The 23,769-nt window shown below is 43.3% G+C and overlaps 1 protein-coding gene across 34 annotated transcripts in view; it reads left to right on the top strand.

Annotated features, from left to right (window-relative positions):
- Positions 1-23,769, top strand: part of LOC122636519 (CUGBP Elav-like family member 1) — a 253,063-nt gene that overhangs the window by 22,668 nt on the left and 206,626 nt on the right. For 27 of the 34 annotated variants that reach the window (XR_006328970.1, XR_006328969.1, XR_006328968.1 and 24 more), the window contains exon 2: positions 15,126-15,374. Coding sequence is in view for 28 of the 34 variants with exons in the window: in XM_043827804.1 (XP_043683739.1) it covers positions 15,126-15,374 (249 nt within the window). In the remaining 6 variants the exon portion in view is untranslated. Of the gene's footprint in view, positions 1-11,393; positions 13,314-14,183; positions 14,666-14,754; positions 15,375-23,769 lie in introns of those variants that run through there. The other 7 variants (XM_043827816.1, XM_043827812.1, XM_043827810.1 and 4 more) reach the window with 7 other exon arrangements.

The following is a 23,769-nucleotide window of genomic DNA, read 5'->3' as shown; positions in this document are numbered from 1 at the left end:
CTACGAATGGGATGTTTCCTATTACGGTACAGTAAAAGTATTTTTACGTCGCGTTATTATCTAATTCGACTGTAATTTATTATATATTAGTTCATTTCGCGCGCGCTCGTGTTGTTTAAAATAATTTGTCATAGAGGAAAAAGAGGAGGGGGGAAAGAGAGAGAGAAAGAGAGAGAGAGAGAGATAGAAGAATGTATGTATGTATACATACGGGACTCCGAAAGAAAGTAGGATTAAAGGGAGATTTGGCTTCAGTCTCGAACGATGTCAGACTCGTATCAGGACGGACGACGGGATCGTCGTCCTAATCGAGTGTAGGTGTAGTAGACGACGACGACGACGACGAGTATAAAGACGAAGCCAACAAATCTTTCAAGCAATTATTCGACGAACCGTATCTAACCAAAGTACGGTAACCGCATCGGCCAGCCGTTAACGTATAATCCTAAACCATCCTCGATAGTCGAGCAAGCGTGCACCATGCTAAACCGTACACCGGCTGTACAACCATGGAAGGGACGCATTAGTGAATTAGCGTTTCCTGCCGTTGCAATCACGGTAATGCGTTCGTACGGTACGCGGGACACGCTCTCTCTCTCTCTCTCTCTCTCCCTACCTCCCTCCCTCCCCCATCTCTCTATCTCTCTCCCTTCGTACTTACCGAGAACGTGTTGTTACTTTACGATATAACTAAACGATTAATAATTGCCGACTTCGACCAATTCAGTGCTTATGCTCGATCGATGTCTTTTGAATTTTATCATTTTTTTTATTTCTTGTTTATTTTTCCCTCATTTACATAATTGACTTTAGGCAATCGGTCCATTGTTCGCTTTCAATTCATCATCCAACTGCGAAAACACATTTACGAGTTACACATGCATATCTGTATACGTACTATGATTGAGTTTTATGCGAGACTCGAAAGCCATATTCGCAAAAATTTTATCGACAGCTCGTACGGTACGACTTTTTATATTTGCGAGAACAACTCGACTGTATGAGACAAGGAAAACTCGGTCGACATATCAATAACTTATATCCATTCACCTCGCATGAATAGGACGCATGAAATTATTCCCGATACGATGATTTCTCTGTTCCGCATTTCTCGATTCCAATAGTCCGCGCGAAAAACAAGCACAGCTATTTTCTAACTCATGAGAGATCATCGAACACTCGCAACGATTATTGAAATTGAAGTGCGTTTAAAGAGGAACTGCGAGAGATCGAGCCGACTGCTCTTTGACGGCGTGACTCCAAGTTCAACGATAAAATAAATTAAAGGAGCCTGGAATCTCTTTTATTTATGATCTTTCGCTATTATTACGATTCAGCAAGAGATCGGAGAACGAAGACATCGACGTTTCATCAAATTTCTTCCACATATTATTTCGGTTTTGTACAAAGATAGACGACGTATGTAACGTAATAGACTTTCGAATCTCTTTCGATTTATATAAGGATCTTTTTTTGAAAATCACGATCGTCGTACGAAACGTACGAAACGAAAATACAGGTGCAAAACTTTATTTGGAGCATTAGCGTTAAAGGAAAGAGCTCTCCTTTCCGGTTTCTCGGCCTCTTCAGACGAAAAATCTTTGGTAGTCTCGTTAAAACTTTTCCAAGAGTCGGTCCTGGAACGCTCTGCTACCCAAAGAAGATCGCATCCCTGTTCGCCGACCTCTCTCTCTCTTACGTTCCTCGGTTATATGTAAGACGCGGTGGTCCGCGAGCTGGTAACTTGCAGCTACGCTTTCCTTGTACGTGACAAGTGCACCGAGACTGCTTTAGCTTCTCCTATTTCGTGAAATACGTGAGCTCGAGTAAGTACACACGGAACGCGTTAACGTAAACTTACGTACATAGGTATGCGTCGTACAGTGGGTCACAAAAAAATTCAAATACTCTCTGACGAATGACTTTATGATATTTGCAAGGCGCACGTAAGGTAATATCTTAAAAATGCATATGCTTATTTTTTATAAAAATCCATTAGACTCGGCTACCGAGTATGTTTATTACGTATCGTTTATAGATTCTATTTCGATACGATTACAACGAAACTATTTCTTTTTTTTTTTCGTAACTACTTAACATTTTTCACGCAGTACATTACCTCTATTTGCGAAGCACTTCGTTTAGCCTAGAAAGTTTCTTTTTTTTTTTTCTTTTTTCAATTTGACAAACATTTGCCGAACATTTTTGTAGCTCGCTGTACGTGCGCATCGCCGGCAAACTTAGCTTCTTCGAATTTTACTATAGTCGAGTTACGATGCAGGAATTGAAAAACGTAAAAAGAAGTTCTCACGCAACGCGCGAAGCACGAGAAATTTCTATAGCTTCGTCCAAAACGAAATCGTTCCGATTGCTCCTCTCTGTTTTGACCGAGATCGAAGCGAAACGCGACTGGTTCTTTGTAATTTGGAACAAATAAAAATTCTGAAGAGAGCGAATCCTCGTTGTTAAAAAAGTAACTTTGTCTCGACTTTGGAAAAATGGAAAATGTTTGGGATATCGTCGAAGAATTCTCCTCTGTTACCAATGGGATGGTAGGTAGATTCCCAAACGGGCTTTGGATAAATTTCCTACTATTTCGTCAAACACGGTTCGTGTCATTTCGGCCGTGCTGTACTGATTTATCGCTGGAAATGCCACTAAGAGATAGCTTTTCGGGCTTCTCCCTAGAGATTCTCAGAAAAAAGGGACTAGAAGAGATTACCGAGTAAAGGAGATAGGCCCTTGAACGACACGTTAGGGTAGCGATTTCAATGCATTTAGATATTAACTATTTTCCACCATTATTTCAATTATTATTGTTACGACCATGATAACGATAGTCGTACTTTTTATTAGCTTATCCGGTAACGCGAGGTGAACAGCCGCACGTTCTTTATCGAAATTCCACTCTTCGCGCTCTTTCGATTTCTGATCTAAGAATTGCAAGGGAATTCTAGTTTCGATGGGTCCGGGTTGGAGCATTCGAGCGATCGTATCTTTCCCGCTTCTACTCGGAGGTTCGCCTGGAGAAGATCCAGACTGCGCGAACGATCCAAAGGAAGAAAGAGGAAGAGAGGAAGGGGGAGGAAGAGAGAGAGAGAGAGAGAGTATGATGCATATTACATAGAGTATGCGAGTACATATACCGTGACAAAGTGCCCGATGTCGAGGAAAGCCGAATCCTGCGGTGAACGCAGCAATCTCGCTCTCGTAACGCTTCCGTGGGACAAAGAGCATCGAAGCAGATCCGTAAAAATGGAAATCGGCGTGTGTGGTTTTTGAAAGCGGTAGCTCGATCGTAGTACACTCACCGACTCTACCATCTTTGCGCTCGACCTACCGGACCGAGCTGGAAACCGTAATCTAACTATTGTGTTGAAGCTGTGACGCGTGTACGCAGATAGAAACGTGTTTCGGCTCGCGAACGACCTCGCTACGAGCTTGTAAGCGGAAATACGAATTTCAAGCTCGTGGCATCACACTTTGCGGTAACCGTATCTACGATATATTTTTGAGGATGCGAGCGCGAAAAGGAATTGTGTACGCGTCGAAAAGTAAGGAGGACCGCGAAGAGGATTTTAAAAATAAAAATTTTTGAAAAACACGTTCGCCATTTTTTATACGGGTATAAAAAATTTATATTTTCATTCGCATCACTTTGAACACACGAAGAAAACAAAAAAAAAAGATCGTAATTAAGGAAACCCTCATGATACGACCTTCGAACGTCGCATATTTCGTTGGCCATGAAAATTTACGTTGTTGTTGATGTCCGGTAGAACAGAAAGGAACAGAGGGTACTCGTGTTTACATCAAGAAGTTCCTCTGGTAAGAGTAAATATGTGTATTGCCACGAGGAAAAGGTTGGCCAGGTCGGTAGGAGTAAAAGAGAGAAAGAGAGGGAGGGTGGGAGGGAGAGGGAGAGAGAAAGGAGGGGGAAGGAAGGAAGGACGAAAACGTTTGTGTCGTTGCGTTGTTGTCGTCGTGTAGTAGGGAAGGTAGCTTTGAACATTGAAAAGTACGCAGACGAGAGAAGTTCCGTGTCGAGACACGTCGCAGGGAATTCGCACGACGTTGTGTACAGCTACCAAATCCATATCGCGTCTCGTTCCTACGACAAATACGAACGCAGTCGTACCTGTTCCTTCCTCCGTCGTACACGAACTAAGGTACGTACGTGAGTCTTCTATCTCTCTTTCTCTCGTTCGCGTGTCTTATCGTTTCCCATAGCTTGTGTGCGAATCCATTCTACCCCGGGCGGATTCACAATGCGAAAACGTTACAAACTGCTTCTCTCTGTCTCTCTCTTTCTCGTTCCGTGCCTACTCTCTTGTGCAATGTGTGTTATTGGATTTGTTTGAAACTTTTCAAATTCGACCCAAGGATGTGTCTAAGGTGGAACGTGCCGAGACACTCGAGACGTTTCCGAGGAGCACCTAACGCACGAAGAAGGAAGTAGCTACTTTGAAACGTTCTCACGATTGCTCGACCGACTTAAGAAATTCCTGTCGCCTTCTATTATTTCCATCGAATATCGGCCCAAACGGCTTCGGATAATATACGGAATATTTTTCTCTTATCCAGCGTCGATCGCAACAACGTAAGTACCTACGTAGCCGCGTTGTTACCCCATTTTTCTTTTCACTGAAAATGTTCTCGTCGCTGACTATCGAAGACGATTAAAATATTGATTTTTCGCCGACTGAAATTCAACGAGTCCTTCTTATTCATAGAGTCAAGTTGAACTTGAGATCACAATTTCTAAACAGTTCTCGTTCGAAGAGCGTAAATATTTTCCGTTTCATCGTCAAATAAACACGAACGGTAGATAGATCTAGAAACCGATAGATAAGGATTGCCGCAAACGTCCGTAGAAGTACGATCGTCGGATATTAATACCTGACGTAGGCTCTGCCGTGTTGACCTCCCTAATTTACCTATCATCGATCAAATATATATTCAATGTAGAAACGCATGTCGATGCATTAATGACGTTTGCCTACGGATCTATCGATACGTAGTACCGAAACGTTGGATTCGGTAAGATCTCAAATATTCGCCAAAACGTTCACCCAGCATCGTTTAAAGTTTTTATTTCGTTTTTCTTTTCGTTCTTTCGTTATCGATTTCTTTTTTTTTTTTTTTTTTTCGAACAAATCCTCGTTGCTCGAATTATTTTTAAAGGCGAATACTCGTTGATAGATCGAAGCGAGGAGGATTTTCGACGAGCGTCTTTGCGCTCGTCCAGAAAGTAAACAAAAGAAACCTGTTGCGTAGTACGATAGAATTTTAATTAAACGAAAATTTTGGAACGTTCGATTGACTTTCTCGAATTGTTTTTATACGGCTTTACTCGCAAAGTATTTTCTAGTAGTAAATACAAATACTACGATCTCGTAACCTTCGTTCCGACGTTGGAAAGTATACATCGAAAAAAGAAAAACAATTGTATTATATAAACATTTAGACGTAGTTTTACCAGGGCGTAAGCAAATTTAACGAATAAGCGGCCGACATTGTTTCGGGAAAAGTCATTGAGTTCCAGGAGACGGAGCGTAATTTTTCATGGAAAAGTCGAATCCCGTTACCTGCATTCGTTTCGTCGTGATCTTTTTATGGCCGTTAATTATCTCGGCGCGGTTAGCCAAGGATAAAAGGGTGAATAATCATTTTGTTACGGAACGTTTACGTTTCTTTAACTTTAAAACAGAAAACGTAATATTTTTCTTTAGAAACGTTAAATCTCTCCAGAAATGCAGGGAAGTAATTAATAACGGCGAATCAACGCATTGAAAATGTCTTTCCATTGTTGCTTTATACAGTCCAATTGTGCATCGTGTCAAATGCATGGAACATCTCTAAAGAATTTTGAAAAAAAGAAGTACGCGTCAAGGACAATGAAATAAATTGCCTCGACGTCGTCGTTAATTCTCTAACTATGCTGCGAGTAGATGCAAGCGAATGTTGCAAAATTTCGATCGACTTTGTCCGTGCCGATAACATCGTATTCAAACGCTTGATGTAATTAGTCGAATGTCAAGAAAGGTTGCGGCGAAACGTAAGAAATATTTTTCTAGGACGAACCTTAAATTGAACTCGTAGATGTACTTCGTCAAAATGTAAAAACACAATGTGCCCGTGAAATATGGAAAAGATGGAGTAAAAAACGTAAAAGAAAAAATTTGCATTTATCACACATTTTTGTCCGAGCTCTCGTCGAGATTTTTGTTTATAGAAACCCTCGCTCTGAAGTTTCTCTCTCTCTCTCTCCATCTCTCTCTCTCTATGGTAACGAGATACATGGCGTAGGAGAAGCGGCTAGCAGGTCGACATCACCACACCTGCCTCGTTTTTCTCCAAGCTTGCAAATATGAACGGACGATTTAATACTACAGATGCACGAATATATTTCTCCGTACCTTCTTTTCTACGGCAACTACGACTTTCCCTGCTCGCGTTTATCGTTAACGCGCGACTCGAGAGCTCGGAGAAATCGTTAAAATTCACTACGTGGTTCGTTCGGTCGAGCGATAATTGTCGTCTCACCGAGTACTCGATTTTATGCTCGCCAGACCGTTCGTTCATAAGGACGTTTCTAACATATATGCGCGCGTACGTACGTACCTACCTACGTAGATCGCATCTGCGTACATCGAGGAAGCAAAAATCACGTTTCTCTTATTTCGTTTAATTTCTACCATATTTATACACGAATACGTTTGAAAATATCGTTCGATCGTTTACAATTCGATAAGAAAACTCGAAGTGTTTGGTATCTGGACCGTGAAAAAGCGTGACCGATCTACTTGTCGATCAGGATCCGTTCCGATCGTTTCGCTAAACAATATCGTAAGAAATAAAAGAAACAAAGGATGAATCGAAGAACGAAGAAGTCACATTCGAGCAATCTCGTGATTGGAGATTCACCGTGGAGATTTTGTGCGCGAGGGATTTTCGAAGGCCGCTCACTGTCCGTCGAGATAAACCCTCTTATTCCCTAAGGAGAAACGCGTTTCCCGTTTATTCGCCGCTTTTTCCTTGATTTCGTGACTAGCGATGGAGGGAGAGTCTCGAGTAGGCATATCTCGAAAAAAGAGGAGCAAAAAACGAGGGCTCCTTTCTTCCTCTACGATCGGATTGCATCTTTTAAAGCGATTATCTTTTTAACTTCTCAGCCCATCGCGGTTAATCTCTGCGGACTTGCGGATCATCGTTCGAACATGACCTTCGTACATTTTAATGCGATTTCAAAGAATATTTTTTTCTTTTTTTTTTTGTAAATTCTTAATGGAGCAAAAGAAATAAAAATTATCGGAAGAAGATGTATGTGCATCCTAATGACGTAAATCGTTGAAATCCAGAAAGAAAGAGGAAATAATATTTATACGGCGAGCGTTACGAATAAATTTGTATTGCTCTTGATATCCTCGCACAAATCGTGCTCCGTAATTAGAAACGCACTCTCGAAACATCGGAAATTGCCAAGCACGGCGACGTCCAACGAGAATGTGAAACAGAGGGAAAGGGAGAGAGGAGGAGAATGAACGTCTGTCGCGGGTACAAGTTTTCTTTTTCCTCTTCTTTTCATCTTCCCTTGCTCTCTTAATCTCTCTCTCTCTCCCTCTCTATTTTAGCATTATTTTCAACTCGGTCGAGAGGTATCACGAGCACTCTTCCATCTCAACGGTCTACATCGGCTGCTTGATTAAAAATAACACGCGTATATATGTATATGTCACGAAACACTTTCCATTTTATTATCGCCTGAAGTCGAAGCGTTTGCGTTTCGACGAGCAAACGAAACGACTCGCTTTATCGCGACATTTTTTTAAACGGCCGGAACGAAAATTCTCACCTTTCTCTGGGAAAAAAAAGAAATCTTCATAAATCGCAATGGGATCGTATAAACTTTCATCGGCGAAACGAAACGTTATATATGCTTAGAAATCAAAAGCAAAGATTTTTTTTTAAGCGGAAATTAGTAACAACTATACGGTAGAATTTTTTTCCGAATAAATTCCAACTATTTAATAATAATTCGAATTTTTTCATTTAGTAGCTGCAAAAAATGTCAAAGATAACGATTTCCAATAAATTTATACGATCTCTCTAAAACTTTGAAAAATACATGAGACGTAATACAAAAACTCGTAGATATAATTTGTCGATCTTTGCACGCATTTTCGATAAATCGAAAGAATAATAACGGGAGACGATCGAAAAAAGAGAAGAGAATATTGTCCTTTAAAGCGTTCAAAAGAATATAACAGGCACGGATTCGACAGGTTCGGTTGCCCGTAGCAACCGGCCAAGTCACGCGATGGATTTCGTAGTAAATGGTAAATGGTCGGTCGATGATAAACGGCGAGTGTGGTTCTCGTGGAAATACGCTTCGGTCATAACGTACGCCCGACCGAAAACAGTAATCCGTCAATACATCCTGCTACTACAGGACGGCTTTCCGTCACTAATCACTAATTAGTCAATTAGCTCACGCAGTTTTGCTAATAACGATGGGCGTACCGAGTTACCAACTGGTTTGGTGCACCTGCTGCAACGACGACGACGACGACGACGACGACGACGACGACGACTACGACTACGACTACGACTACGACAACGACGACGGATTTGACGAGTGGCACTGTTTCATCGATAGTATTTCGATTATGGTACCTACCGTAATTACTATTGCATCGACAAACTTGGCATCTTTCGTATGCTCGCACACATATATCCGTTTATACTCGCACTTTCGAGGCTCGTTACATGGTCCGTTACATGGATCACGATAAAGGAGTTGATCTCGTTAATCTTTGCCTTTTACGTCGAATCGAATTTCAAGAATTACGCATCCGTTGTAATTTCTTCGAAATATTTTCGTCGATGATCCACGCTGATCCTCTATACGAAATCGTCGAGAAAAATTGTCCGAGATATTCTTCAATGACTATCTACGAACGCGGACTCGAATCTTTCGGATTCTTTAAATAATGCACAGAGCATTCGATACAACGGCATCTTTTGGATTCTTCGTCTTTTGGAGCGTCAAGCTCGTTGCCCGTCCATGCCACCTGCTCGTGCAATCTCATCGCAGGGAACGACCGGTTACGCGTCGGAAAAAAGAGCGCAAAGTAACGCCGAGAGACGCGATTCGCGAGGGAGTCGTGTCGCTGGTAAAAGGAGGAGGAAAAAATGAGAAGAATAGGAGAAAACGGAAGGAAAGATTCGAAACGACAGCCACGATACCTTTGCCGAGTAATCATACTTTGTGAACTTTTAGCCTTCTCTCTAAATTTCTCGGTACTCTTTCGTAAAATATTCACCTCCTGATTATGCGATCTCGCAAATATTTACGTTACCGAAGCGGACGCGTTCGACCGTTCACAAATAACGGTTTAACAGTTGCCTCGAGAGATCGATACTTCTGCTTGTCTTTTCGCTTTGACTTTTGCGTCGGCAACCTCTACGCGAGCTTTGGAGCATCCCGTGGCTATCTTACAAATTTTGGGAAGCTAGTTTAACCCTTAAGTCAATAATTAGCGAAGACTTAATGAGGATCCAACGCGCGGTTCGGTAAATAGCCCTTCTAATAACACCGATTAATTAACACGGAAACTTTTTCTAACGATATTTTTCTTTTATCCCGTGGAAAATATCCGGGAAGCTGAAGCAGGGTCTGGAGAAGAAACAAAAACATCGTCGAGATTCGTCGAATCTTGGCTCGTCGATGTATCGAACTCGCCTTCGCTCGTTCGTTTAGAAGCACTTTCCGTAATCTACGTCACCTTTGTACCGCTCTCTATATAAATACCATACACGTCGACATTATTATAGTTTACTAATCGTTCTCACCGTTATTGCAATAATGAAATTGCGCAGAAAGTCCGTATGCATTGGTGACTAGGAGACGTACATAATATACATACGTCAGAACGTTCGGATTCTCAACCGTTTCTGTGTTCGCGAATTCTTGCATTAGGAATTGTCTAGAGGAACTTTGCCGTGAAACTCCAAAACCGAGAACATGCACTAGGGCTTGTAGCGCGTTAACTCTAAAAGCGCGTTACCACTAACGGCAGAGTAAAAGGGAGAGGGAGAGGGAGAGCGAGAGCGAGAGCGAGAGGAGAAGGGGAAGAAAGGCAGAGTGCGAAAGGCAGAGAAGGAGGAGGGGCAAAAGGAGCCGTGGGGGGTTTGCGATAGGTGGAGGTGGGACGAGGAAGGAGAGAGAGAGAGAGATAGCAGAACATAGTTGCCATCTGCGTTCGCTCTGAATTATAGTCGTCACAGTGGCGAAGTAGGAACTAATTAACAACTGACAACGGCAACAGGATACTCCGCGAAATCTCTCGTCGAAGTTATCGCACTTACAACGTAAAATCATTTTCTCCCGACGACTTTCGTCCTTATTTATCGTCCTCTTCGGTCAAAGGAAACGACGAAGCACTCCTCTTATTTTATTCTTTCCTCTAATCGACGAGTACTCGGGCTCCTCTTTCGAATCGACGTTAGGAGAGCGCTTCGGATTGACTTTCGAAGAAGGAGCCAAAGTTATAACGACACCTTTCCTACTCGCTTTCCACGCGGAGAGACGAAACGCGCTTGGAACGATGAAAAATGCTCCCAAAACTGTTGCTTTGGATCGACTTAACGCAGCTCGAACAATATTTCTCACTGTCGCGCACCGCGACAAGTATTGTCCTATTCGAGGAATCTTGCGAATGAGTTCGGTGGGTTCCATCTCTCTACTATCGATAAGAAGACGGCTTTGCCATCGAAAGATTTGTTGTCCTCGACCTCCAGGCATCCGCGAGGATAACTTATCGAGCGACGTCGCCGGACTTTGCGACACTTCTTACGAACTTTTCACGAATTCCTTCGGGAACTCTTCTCGGACCGGTCCTCTTCTCCCTCGAATTTCATCATTTTCACCCTCGTACCGAGAAGCACCGAGCCGTAAGGCGTGAGAGGAAGCGTCGCATCGACCTTTGACTGAATTACGAGGGAAGAATAAATTCGGATTTCGCGGGGCTTCTCGGCGCTTTCGACTTTACGATCGTCGATTCTTCGACGTCGAAAGTCCGCTGCGCTTTATCACGGGGTTTATTCTCGGTTGCTTTTCACGCGTGACTTTTGCGACGGAATAATAATCACGTACGATTTTCTTTACGGCGAATCCATCGAAATCCGTCGCCGACGTACGAATTTCTTTCTTATCGATTCTTACGGCTTATTTACGAGTCGTCGACGAAATCGGCATCGTCTTAAAAACTGGAACGTTCCGTGCGATCGAGTAGACAAAATATCTCGGTCGTCGTTTGCCCGAGCGCAACGCGAAACGTCGAAACGTCGAAGCTCCTTCGGAGAGAAAATCCTCTCGGAGTCGCGCGATAACGACGGCGACCCGTCGTCGAGATTCTCCTCGTCGGCCGTGCGCGAAGTTTGCGATACAATGTTGAGTTAACCTCGTGTAAATAGCAGCGGCTAAAGCTAGACGGATACCGTGTCGAACAATACCTCTTTGTCGGCTATAGCAAACGGCTGTGTTTCTCATCTCCCAAACAAATGGCGTTGTTTAGCTATGCAATAACGATATCCACTTCGTCGTTGGTATTATTACTTGTACGAGAAAAGCAGCTATTCTACTTTGGATCCGTTTCACGATGTACGTACATTCCCGTCCGCGAAAATTAATCTCTCGCGAGTGCGAGTACGACAGCGACGAGTTTATTTCTCGGAGATTCGCGGATAGCTTCGCGATGAAACGATATTTATATCTTTCGAAATATCGGTCAGGGTTCGACATCCGAACGTGTTCCGTACGTATCGCGTGCGAAGAAAAGACCAAATAGAGTCGTCTCGTTGGGTTGGTTAAGCTCGTCGGAGCGATGATATATTTCACTTAGGCGTTCGCGACGTTTTGCGTTTAGACGCGACGTGTTTACGATTCCGTACGTAAACCGTCGCGCGCGTCGTCTTCTGAAAGCGATTAGAAGCGTCGTCGTATTTTATTGCCGACTCGTACAAAAGAATCATTAATTTTTCATTTATGATTTTTCAACGACCGTGACGTTTAGGAACGAACGTTTATATGCGTCGTAAACGTCAGTAAAAAGATCCTCGAACGGATCGTACGTTTGGCCGGGAAGAAAACATTTATCTAATCTCGGAGTCATTTTCTCCCTTCCTTCCTTCTCCCGTTCGTCTTGTAACACTTTGTTTTATCGCTTCGACGATCGTAGCGAAAAAGTACATATTTATACAGCAGCATTTACTCAACGAGTCATACGTCGTAACGGTCCAAAGTATCTCGGCGCCGCGTATTCGATCGAGCGGCTACGGTGTCTTCTCGTAAATAAATTCGCGCCGGATCGTTTTCCAATTATCGCGGTTAGAAATCATCGAGAGGACGAGCGAATAAAAACGATCGGACGACTGGAACCATCTCGGAACGTGAAAAGACGTTCGGATTCTCTCGAAAGATAAGGAGAACTAACGACGAGAATGACGCTCCTTGCAGATGACAATGGCCGATACTTGGGAGTCCTCGTAGAGCCGAGGAGGTCTCTCTCTCTCTTCCTCGACCGCTCTCTCCTTCTTCCTCGTCGAGAGAAGAAGGATCTCATCGTTCGAGAGGGAAGATTGCGAAGGGCGTAGGAGAAGAGGCAACGCTTTTAAAGGCGACTCTCGCCTTCTCTATTCTCACCGCGTCCTCTTCTTCCCGCTGCGCGGGATTTTCGAAATTTGCCGGCACCTGGGAAGGATCTATCGGTGAAAAGGGGGACTGCTTCTCGAAAGGAAGAGAGACGTACACGTTTGTACTTACATACGTATACATATATAGATATAGCAGCGTCTCTTTGATAGCGTCGATGTGATCTCTGTCTTACGGAGAAGTACGTTGCTTGCGAGTAGGTGGAAGAGGAGGAGGAAGGGTGGGGACTCTGGGTACTGATAAGGGCTTATCCAGAGATACGATGGCTGCCGACCGAGCCGTTCTCGTCAGTCGTAGCGTTCAGGTGCCGTCGATGAGATCGTCGTCGTTCCGCTTTAACTACGGTGATATCGTCGCGAGTTCCTCGGCGCGAGTTCCCCTTTACCAAGCGGTGGTATGCTGACTTGTCGTTCTCTTAGCGGGACGACCAGCGACAAAGATAGATAGATAGTCTTCAAGGATATAGATAGATAGCTACGTAGATAGATAGATAGACAGACATAGCGAGAGGGAAAGAAGGGACGAAGAGACGGACGAAGAGAGAAGAGAGAAGAGAAGAGAAGTGGGACGTCGAGAGGACCGAAAAAGATCGCGAAAGGTAAAGTGAGAAGAGAAGAGAAGAGAAGAGAAGAGAAGAGAAGAGAAAGGAGAAAGAGAGAGGTGCTACCGCGGGAGCAAAGAACGATAACGAACAATCGCAACCGTGGAAGCTCTTAATCGTCGTTTTCACGGCGCCTCGAGTTTTTAATTTGACGCTTTAGAGCGCGAAGTGGCCAGCGGCAAGAGAGCCAACGTTGAAGACTCGAAAGTGAGAGAGAGAGAGAGAGTTAGAGAGCGAAGAGAAGGAGGAGAGGGAGAGTGAAGAGCGGAAGAACGCTAAAGAGTAGGAAAGCGAGAGGTGCGAAGGACAAAAGCCTTAAGAGCCGTCCCAAGAGACGAGTTCTCTTTTCGCGCGCGTACTCTCCTCGGGCCGCAGGCTGCTCTTTTCCTCTCATGACTTCTCTCCTCCTCCCCCCTTCTCCTCCTCCTTCTCCTCCTTTTTTCTTTCTCTTTCATGTTCTCTCTTGAACGTGCAATTCGCGCGCTAAATTATTCACGGCGGTCTCTTTGACGATCCATCGATCATCGTGCCTTTCGTAGATCCAAACTTGAACGATTCTTCGTCGTTTTAATCTTTTTTTTCTCTCGTAAGATTTTTTTCTCTACTCAAAAAAATGCTTTCGAATATTTTTCCCCCTTGTCGTTTCTTTTGTTCTGGAAAAAAGATTTCTCTGTCTTTTTTTTCGTTCTTTTTTTTTGCTTCACACTTCTTGCTTTGGAAGGAAGGACACGCGAGAGACAATAGAAGTTGGTGGATGTTGCTTCACGAGGCAGGAAAGTAAGATCCGAAAAGATGGAGAAGAAATGAAATTGAGAAAGAAGGAGAGAAGAGAAGAGAGAGAGAGAGAGGGGGGGGGGAGGGAAACGTAAAGAGCAGTGTCTCCTTCAATTCTCTCTCTTTCCCTCTCTTTCTCGTCTTGCCTCGTCGTTTTCTCCTTTCGCAAGCACACAAGCTGAGTTTCTAATTAAACTTAAACTTTTAATTGACTCGTTGTAAAGCAGTTCCTCGTGAAAGGCCCCGCACGTAGGAGCGCTGAGCTCGTTCCTTTTCCCGTTTTCGCTCGTTTCCTCTGATATTCCCATCGTCACCGGACCGTTCACTCCTGCTTCTTCTTCTTCTTCTTCTTCTTCTTCTTTTTCTTCTTCTTCTTCTTCTCCTTCTCATCCTTGGTATATTTCGAATAAGATATATGCGAGATCGGTTTTGTTTCCTTTAGCTTACAAAAGATACGATCGAAAAGAGGCGAGAAAAAACGATAGCAATGAGAGAAAAGAGATAGATAAACGAGGAACGATGATCGTTCGAGCAACCATCGATTTAGATCATTTCATTTGCAAATAGATTTACGAGTACGGTATTACGATAGGAGATTTCGTCGACGTAAATCGATCTCGAGTGTCTCTCGCTAACGACATCCTCTTCGGATTTTACTTCACAGAAGTTCCAGTGCCTTCGGCCGTGCGATCTCGGTTGAACGAACGTTTGAGGACGAGCTGGATTAGATAAGGATATTCGTCAACGACAATCGCGAATAAAACATTTCGTAGGATCATCGATCGTTCGCGAGTGTGCGGAGGCGAAGTGCCGTTCGAGTTTCGTGCATATCGGGTTATCACGTACACACGATTATATACCTATATATATATATATATCTATATATACGTATATACACACACATATATATATGTATATATATATACTTTCGAGGACCTTCGTCCTTGATCGTATCGATTCGTGAATATTTGCCGGCAGAGTTTGGGGGTTGAAAACCTTCAAACCGTAAAAGACAGTAATCCTGTCTTCCTTAAGGATAAACGAGGAGGAGAGAAGGAGGCACCGAGAGCCGGTCGCCAGGAGAGCTCCTATGAAAATGCTTCAATCGCTCAACGCTCTGGCGGGGAAGATCTCGCCGAGCTCGCCCACTGACAGCAACGCGAACAAGGTGCACATGCATAACAACAACAACGTCGTGCATCATCATCATCCGTATTCCAAGCAACAAACGCAACCCTCGCCTGCGTCGCACTCGAGCAACAACAGCGATCAAAAGGAGAACACGTGAGTACCATTGCGATATTCGATCCTTATTTTCGCTATTTTTCGTTACCGTTTATGTACGAGTATTTTCATAGGAAAGAGATTTTTTTTTGTTCTCTCGTACAATTATTTTCATTTGAAACATCGTCTACGTATTTTCAAACAAAGCACGAGAAGAGGTTCAGTCCGTTCGAGCAAAACGCGTCGAGCATGTCGCGGTGTAAAATCGGATTTAACGCTTCCCGTTATCCGCTTGTATCTTCTTTTGACCTCCTATTACTCTCATAATTCCATTGTTCTTGAATGCCGAGAAAAGAGACTACTCACGGGAACGTATTCGCTCATGAGTTGTATGTACTTCGCGTCGGAGTAAAACTAACGACGTTAATTCTTTATAAATACCCGTACTCTATGAAAATCTATTTTCTCGTTCGAGAATTATCGTTTTAAAGATTTTTCGATAAATTCCGGTGATACTCGATAACCGGTTAATCAACGAATTATTCGCGGAACTAAAATTCTATTTTCTTTTAGCGATCAAAGTAGTCTGGAAAATACGACTCCTGATATAGATACGATCGAAAAATGACGCGAGCGTCGTGGTTTTTTCATTTTGCGTATTACGCACGAAACATATCCCGCGCATGGATGTACACCTTCGTTAGAGAAGAATAACGCGGCTCTTCAACGGGTTCTCTCGAGCTTTCCAACCGTAAACAGCAGGTACCTACGAGGAGAAAAAAGCAAAAAAGAAAAGAGAGACTCACCCTCCTCCGGTACATTACGGTGGTGGCACGCCGAAGGGAGGTGCCCTTCTTCATTATTTCGTTACGCCACGTAAACGCGCTCTCTCGTAGCGCAGTAGCTTCTTCGTGGAACGGAACGAGAGTGAAAGCCTAAAATAACTCGCCGACATTCCTCGATTCCAGCCGCCCTTCTACCTTCCAACCCCTCGATATATGTACAGGTACATACATATATATGTATATATATATATATATACACGCATATATATAGCTATATACTTGATACGTTTCATCCCTTCCCCTTGGAGCTGTCCCTCCATCTTCTTCTTTTCCTTATTCCACGATCTTCTCCATGGACGTGAATGTCGCTAAAATATGTAGCCCGTCTCCCGTAAAATGCGCGATTCGAAGGGCGGAATTCCTCGACGGAGTACGGAGGGATACGACGACGAAGCTCCGATAAACGCCTTGGTCTTCTCTCTCTCCTTCGCCTCTTCACGAAGCATTCTCAGAGAGAGGACGCGTCCTGGCACTCTGGAATTAATTCCTACACGTCGACACCCTTGATTTCTCTCGGCGCCGATATAGCGTTCCTGTCGAATTCCAGCGCGAAAAGGAGGATCGTTAGCGACGTTGATTAACCGATCCATTCTCTGTCTCTCTCTCTCCCTCTCTCTCTTCGGATACCAGATTCTTCTCTCTTTCTCTCATTCTTTTTGCTCTTTAATTTCATTGTTTATTTTCTCTCGCGAGTTATTCTTTTCTCCTTCTCTCTCTCCCTCTCTCCCCCCCCTTCCGCGTCCTTCTCTTCCTCGTTTCTTCTTCGCTTCTTCGGTATGCTCTTCGATGTTAAAAGGACGTTAGGCTCTCGTCGAAAGGTACATTAAATAGGCGTGCCACCGTAGGAGAAGTTAGACCCATGTAACCTGTATCGCTCTGGGGAGATATTCGTTTAACAAAAGGGTCGTAGTCGAGGTGGTTGGGAGAGAGATAGAAAGAGAGATCGTAGGAGGGTTCCCTTATCTAGATTCGAAAGCCCTACCTTGGAACGGAAAGTACATCGAAATTAATTTCAAGCCGACGACAGGGGCGATATCTATCTTTCTACCAAGGGTACGTTTAGCGAGAGCAAGAGAGAGATCGAGGGGGAGGGAAAGAGAGAGGCGAAGATTATACTCGTATTTGTTACGATCTCGTTTCACGGAAATAAATACTTACGTAACCGTGCCTCGCTCACGTCGATTACACATCGATAAGGATTCTTATCGAATTTGTCTCTTCGCGGAATTGCGAGCGTCGTGCGTTCGTCGACACGGCGCAAACCTCGGATAATCGCGGCTTTGCGACGATCTCGTAAAATTCTATTCTTTTGCGACACGCAGTTTTTATTCGTCGACATAGGCACGTGGATAGATAAATACGTACTCGCGTACCTAGGTACTCTCGTCCGTTCGCGCGTCTCGCACGGTTTTGCGAATAGTCGCGAAGATACTTATTCGTATTTTCGCGATTTCGTGAGAGTAAGAAGAATCTTGATAGCTCCTCGCGGATAGTCGTGTCTTAGCTGGATGATACCGCTACGTCGAGCGTGTACGTTTTTCTCGGCGCGAGCTTTTACAAAAATTAAATCCATATTCCGGCAGTAAGATACGAAAAGAAATATTCCAGTTTTCCTAGGTCGTACCGGCGTAACGTTCTCGTCGGTTGCCATCGGAAGCATCGAGGGGAAACGGTCAAAATCCGCGTGAAGCAATACGAGTGCAATCCGGGGTAGTAAAGTCCCAGGAAGATTTATAGAAGCCACTGACGGAAATCGAGACGTCGACTATAGAAAACTCGTGATACCATTGTTAGGTTTCATCGCCTCAGCATCTTTCGTAGCAGAGCCAACCGGCGTGATCGGTATCTCGTGCAACGACTTTTTAAACTCCGTGGTACGAGAAAGTATTATCATCCGTGTAGAATCTCGAGGATCGCGACGTTAGGAAAACCTTGTTTCCTTTAAAAAGAGAGAGTTACTTAAAGACAATAGTCGAGTGGCCAGCCCCTTTGCTATTTTTCCATCTTTCTCTCCTTCTTCGGAGATGTCACCTACGGAAGGTCGCAAAGAGCGAACGCAAATTTTCCGAAAGAAGAACACGAATGCGCTTTTCCTCCGCGAGTTTCCTCTTTCTCTCGACGCTCCGAGATGAGTCGAGGAAAGGATATTTGTCAACTAGAATTCATAGCCGAATCCTTCCAAAAGCTCTCTAGAAAGTTGGCTATTCTTTCTTTTAAAAGGACGGTGGTATTGGTAGTACGCGAAAGTAAGATCTCAACGAGGCACGAAGTAAAGAGAAAGAGGAAACTCGAAAGGAATATCAGTGGCTCGATGCAAGCTCGCTAGTAACGCGTCGTCGGCGTTGGGACTATATCGCTCGGTGTCTGCCTCGAGAATTGTCGTTGGAGAAAAGTGCAAGAGATCCAGCGAGGAGATGCGAGAGTAGTAGGCGAAAAATCTCGAGTAGGCAACCATAGACGCCCATCGTCTTAGCTCCGAAGCATTTCCTCGGCTATAATCTGGCTTGCGGAGTCTACGGGCAGAGTGGGAGGGGGGAAGACGAGAACCATAGTACATAGTTGCTCTTCGTGGTAGACACGAGCATTCTCTGCTGCAGTGCTTCACGCATGGCACGTATATACGGCACATAGCCGTGATATTGTCACATGCCTCGGGCGTAAAGCCCCAAATTGTATCGGCGTCGCGTGCTGCATGTGCGAGAGACGATTCTCTCTCTCTCTCTCTCTCTCTCTCTCTCTCTCTCGAGCGCGCGCGCGCGCTCGCCCGACGTATCCCCATCCTCCTATACACAACAAAATCGCGTCTCACTGATTTCTCTTTCTTCCTCCTGTACAACGTATACTTTTCTCCCGGATACAGCAACGAGAACAATAATATCCGACACGCTTCTGCGATTTCTTTTCTTCGGGAAAATGCAACGCGATCGGAGAATTTTATTCTTTTCTATCTCGTTACTATCGAACCGGCGTGTCCACCGATCGACAAATAGGAACGTGGTCTACCCGTATTATCTATGTATGTGTGTGTGTATATATATATATATATATATATATATATATATATATATATTGTAGTCGAAGAAAACAAAGCTTTCTCTGAGGAGCCAACTAACATCACGTCGACCGTTTCCGTTTAATATAAGAAAGACCGATGCCTGGAATTGCTTTCTATACTAACGATTTTTGGTAAAATCGATGCGACGAATGTTCTGTAATCTCTCTTCGATATTATCCATCGAAATTAATTGGTCCGTTTTGTTTCGTTAAAGAAGATGATTAATCCTCGTATCACGCTCTCCCGATCCTTTTAATGGGTAAATGACTGAAGTCATTCATAAAATATTGCAATATGTCGAATCTATAAAGTAACTACAGCTACATGGATCCGCCACTGATGGATGTTCGGCTTTGGTATTTCCCAATAATATGGTACTCAACATATTCCCATATGTTACCGGTATCGTCAATGCCGGTGCGTCAATAAACGGACGCACTATTATTCGGGTTAGTAAGAACGTGAGTCATCGGTTAGAATCATTAAAAAATTAAACAGAGCGTACGCAACGGCAAAGTTTTCTCGTATATGCTCGTTAAGATTTCTATTGATTTCAACGTTGAATCGGATTAAAAAAAAAAAATTGGCCAATTGACCCGTTCGAGTAACGATTAGCGATTGAACCGCTAAGGGCAATATCTCCCATCGAGGCAAATTCCCCGCAGCATATTTTTTTTTATCGCTCTTTAATAATTTAATAATCTAATGCTCTGCAGAATAGAACGAACTGAAAATTTGCGATAAAAAAAAAAGTGGAAAATGGACATCAGAATCGCGTTCGATCGATCTAACGTATCCTCGGGCGTCGAAAGAAATTTGAAAATGAAACATAGCTTTCTCTTAGTTTCTGCTCAATGTCGTCGCGATCGTCCTACGGTACTTGCCATGATTCGCATTAATTAACGGCGAGAGAGACGCGCCACGTCCTGGGTGATAAGGAATGATAAAAGGGTTCTAAGAGGGATGGGAAAGGGTAAGCGGGGCGAAAGGAAAAGTTTACTGTCCCGGCGACCTACTTTTCGCTCTATCGTGTTTGTTCACCGACTCGTGTCGCATTCGAAGCGTTGTTTAAAGCGACGGTCCTTTGCAAACGAACAGGGAAGGTCTTTGTGAAAGGGTTGTTATAATCGAGTATTACCGGTGTTCCACTTCTTCTTCTTCGAGTCCTCCCACTCGTTCGATGATTACCTGCTTGGCCTTTGTCTAGAGTAACGTATGAACGGGAAAGGAGTAAGAAAGAGAGAGAGAGAGAGATAGATAGATAGAAAGGAGTTAATATTCATTATATATATGTCATGCGAACTTTTTTATTTAAGATCCTCGTAAAGTTAGCGAACCAAGCTCAATTATTCTGAAAAAGCTCTACGCTTCTTTCGTTAAAGAGAGAGAGGGAGAGAGGGAGAGAGGGAGAGAGATAGTTTTCTACTCATGAATCTGATTTCTTTGACACTTAGAAATGTACACACGAGTCGTGCGCGAATCGTATGAATAAACGATAAGGACGCATGTCAGCGTAAGTTACATGGAAACACGGAATACGTGCTTGCCCGGTATACTCGCGTTGCACTCTCGGAAAACACAATTTTCTCGAAAACACGGACCACCGATTTTTATCTTTATCTCGAGTTTCTCCACCTTTCGATTCGTTCTGTTTTCCTTCTAATTCCAGACTGGTAAGGTTTTGCGGTGAATCTTGGAGATAAGGTTAAAAAGAAAAGAGAAATCGAGTAGCTTTCCGTTAACGAATTGTTTTTTTCTTTTTTATATTCGTAGCAACGGTAAATAATTAAGGAAGAAATTCGAAAGACTCGTTGGTCGATCGGTAATACGCGATTAACCGAGGGAACGGACAAAGACAGTTTTAAGGATATTCTCATTGAATTTCACGTTAAATTCTCCTCTATCGTCGAAGCTAACCCACCGAGGTTGACTCTATCTACGGAAAACCCATTCGCATTAGCATGTTATTGGGCGTTTGTTTACTTCGAGCTAATCGCCACTTCTGCCATCGATCGAGATCAGAGAGAAAGACGAATATCGAAAGAATAAAAGAAAACGTCGATCCTTTCGATTTCCTATTAAAGTTATTTCGTAGGAACAACGGTATAACTTTAACTTGATCAAATCCTACGATAAAAGTTTGGCTCGACGCGACGAGAAGAGGAAATCGGACGGCGTGCCTGGGAGAGACTAAGAGAGGAAGAGAAAAGACGAGAAAATACTCTCTATCTCGAAAATCACGATCAGGGTTTAATACGCGCAGTGGCTTGGGCGATACTCCTCTATTTCGCAGTGTAGCTTCGTGAGCGACGTGACGCGGTTGAATTTGATCCTAAAAGGCAGTGTCGCGTGTCTCGGTGGTGTTAAAATCTGCGGAAAGGAAGAGGAGGACGTTGAGCAAACGAGAATGAGAGAGGGAGAGAATGAGACGAAGAGAAGGGATAGAGACGAAGAGAGACGTAGAGAGGGAAAGAGAGACCGCTGGAAGGTTTATTGGAAGGATGGAGAGTTAATTAAACGAATAAATAACGTAACAAAGCCTCGAGGGAGAGGAGAAGAGAGAATCGCGATCCTCTTTCAGAGACTTCGTACTGCAGATATATCCTGCGTTGCTTGCACCCTCCATCCCCTCCGTCCCATCCCCTTTCCATTCCATTATTCTCTCTCCGACCTTTCTCGAAGCACGCGATGTTCTGTGACGTTCCTCTCTTTCTTCTCTCTTCTTTTACCTCCTTTCCCTGTTACTATTGCGTTTTTCTTCTACTCTTCCTCTTACTTTCTTACCTCGGACTCGACTCGTTTCACTTCGTCTCCTCTCCGATCTCTCGAAGCCACGTTGATCTTTTGCGTACGTATTGCGAGACTGCTCGCGTTTCTTCTCCTTCTTCTTCCTCTTCTTCCTCCTTCTTTCTCTGGACCAAGCAGATGCTCCGGAAAATTAATTAAAACCTCTCTCTACCTCGCCGACGATTTATTATTTGCCATCGAGACATAATCCTCGAGAGGACACCTTTGCCATCGAATATTTCTTCTTATTGTTCGGTCCGTGCGAAAAGAAAAACATTATACTCGTAATACCGTAAATCATCGTCGAATAAAGAACGTCTTGTAGGCTCTCGCATTTTCCTCCCATGTTTTCTTATACTCGCAGATGGTTGAATTTTATCGGATACGCGAACGTTACGGTATTACAATTATTTCTCATTTCGATAAAAATCGAATCGACTTTGTAAACATCGATGATCGTAAATGCGCGTGAATGAAAGAGAGAGAGAGGGGGGGGGTGGAAGGAAAGATAATATCGATCGATAAAAATATTTTAGTTGCGTTTCGAACGACGAACTCGCTTAATTACATCTCGCAATTGCTTACGCCGACCTTAATAACAATCGCTGAAACGTCGGAGTTTCAATAATTCATAGGAAGCGTTGATCGGTCGTAAATAGTAAGTAAATATAATGGTTTCTCGGTACTTAACATTCAAGGAGGACATTCGTATACGACGTAATCGGCGAAGGAACGAAAGAAAATAACAATGGAATCGTAAGGCTTATGAATAATGGAGAGAGTACGGAGCGAACGAGACCAACGATAAAATCTTTTCTTTTCTTTCTTTTTTTCTCTTCCTTTATTCTCTTTTTCTTTTTTTTTCTTTTCTTTTCTTTTCTTTTCTTTTCTTTTTTAAATACAATCGAGCAACAAAAAGCTCGATCCGTGTATGGAAGTGGACTTTTGCCGTGCGTTTGTAGTCCAAAGAGCGAGAGTGAGAGTGAGATAAAACGAAAAGGGTTCGCGAGCACGCAATTGTCGAAACCGCAAATCAGTGGTCTTTCTCTACTTCCGAGTATCATGACGTACCGCAGGGGTTCATAAAAATCTACGATTGCTAGCTGTGTCTCCCTAATTTTCAACGCCGCGGTAAGGCTTCGATCAATTCTTTCGATCGCAGGTAACCACGAAGATTACGTTTTACGACGAACATAAGATTTAGATCTGACAGACTTCCCTCAAATTTAGCTCGACGATCTTGATGAAATAATCGAAGGTGAAGGTAAAATGATATCAATATCACGATTCTCTATCTCGAGAGATTATCCACGTTGATAGGTTGGGTCGACTACGTTTAAAATACGAGATACGAGTTGATTCGAGTAATGTTATTCTATAGGATAAGATCTATCGATTATTTGTATGTAGATACTTAGATCGTGTAGATTTTTTTTTTTTTTTTTTAGAAACGTTATTGCCTTCGTTTCCGATGATATCGCGAATATGTTACTTTCGATACAAATTTCCAATTTTTGCAAATGCGATTGTGACTAGAGTACTATTGCCGAAAAATCAAAATGTAGGTATAGGAAAACCACCGAATCGACGGAACAACGACATAAATCATCGTTTTTATCAGTCTTATCCAGTCTGTATTTTCGTTTTATCTATCGAGTTAACTGCCCATTCGTTAAAAACGAAAAAAAGGGAAACGGAAAACAATGCTCTATTCGACTACGTGAAACGAGTGATTGGGTGTTCAACATAGAGAGTATCGCGAAAAATA

Source organism: Vespula pensylvanica, chromosome 22 (genome assembly GCF_014466175.1).
Source record: "Vespula pensylvanica isolate Volc-1 chromosome 22, ASM1446617v1, whole genome shotgun sequence".
In the NCBI taxonomy this organism is placed as follows: domain Eukaryota; kingdom Metazoa; phylum Arthropoda; class Insecta; order Hymenoptera; family Vespidae; genus Vespula; species Vespula pensylvanica.
The sequence above is the reverse complement of the archived record's forward strand: the minus strand, read 5'-3'. Positions and strand labels throughout refer to the sequence as shown.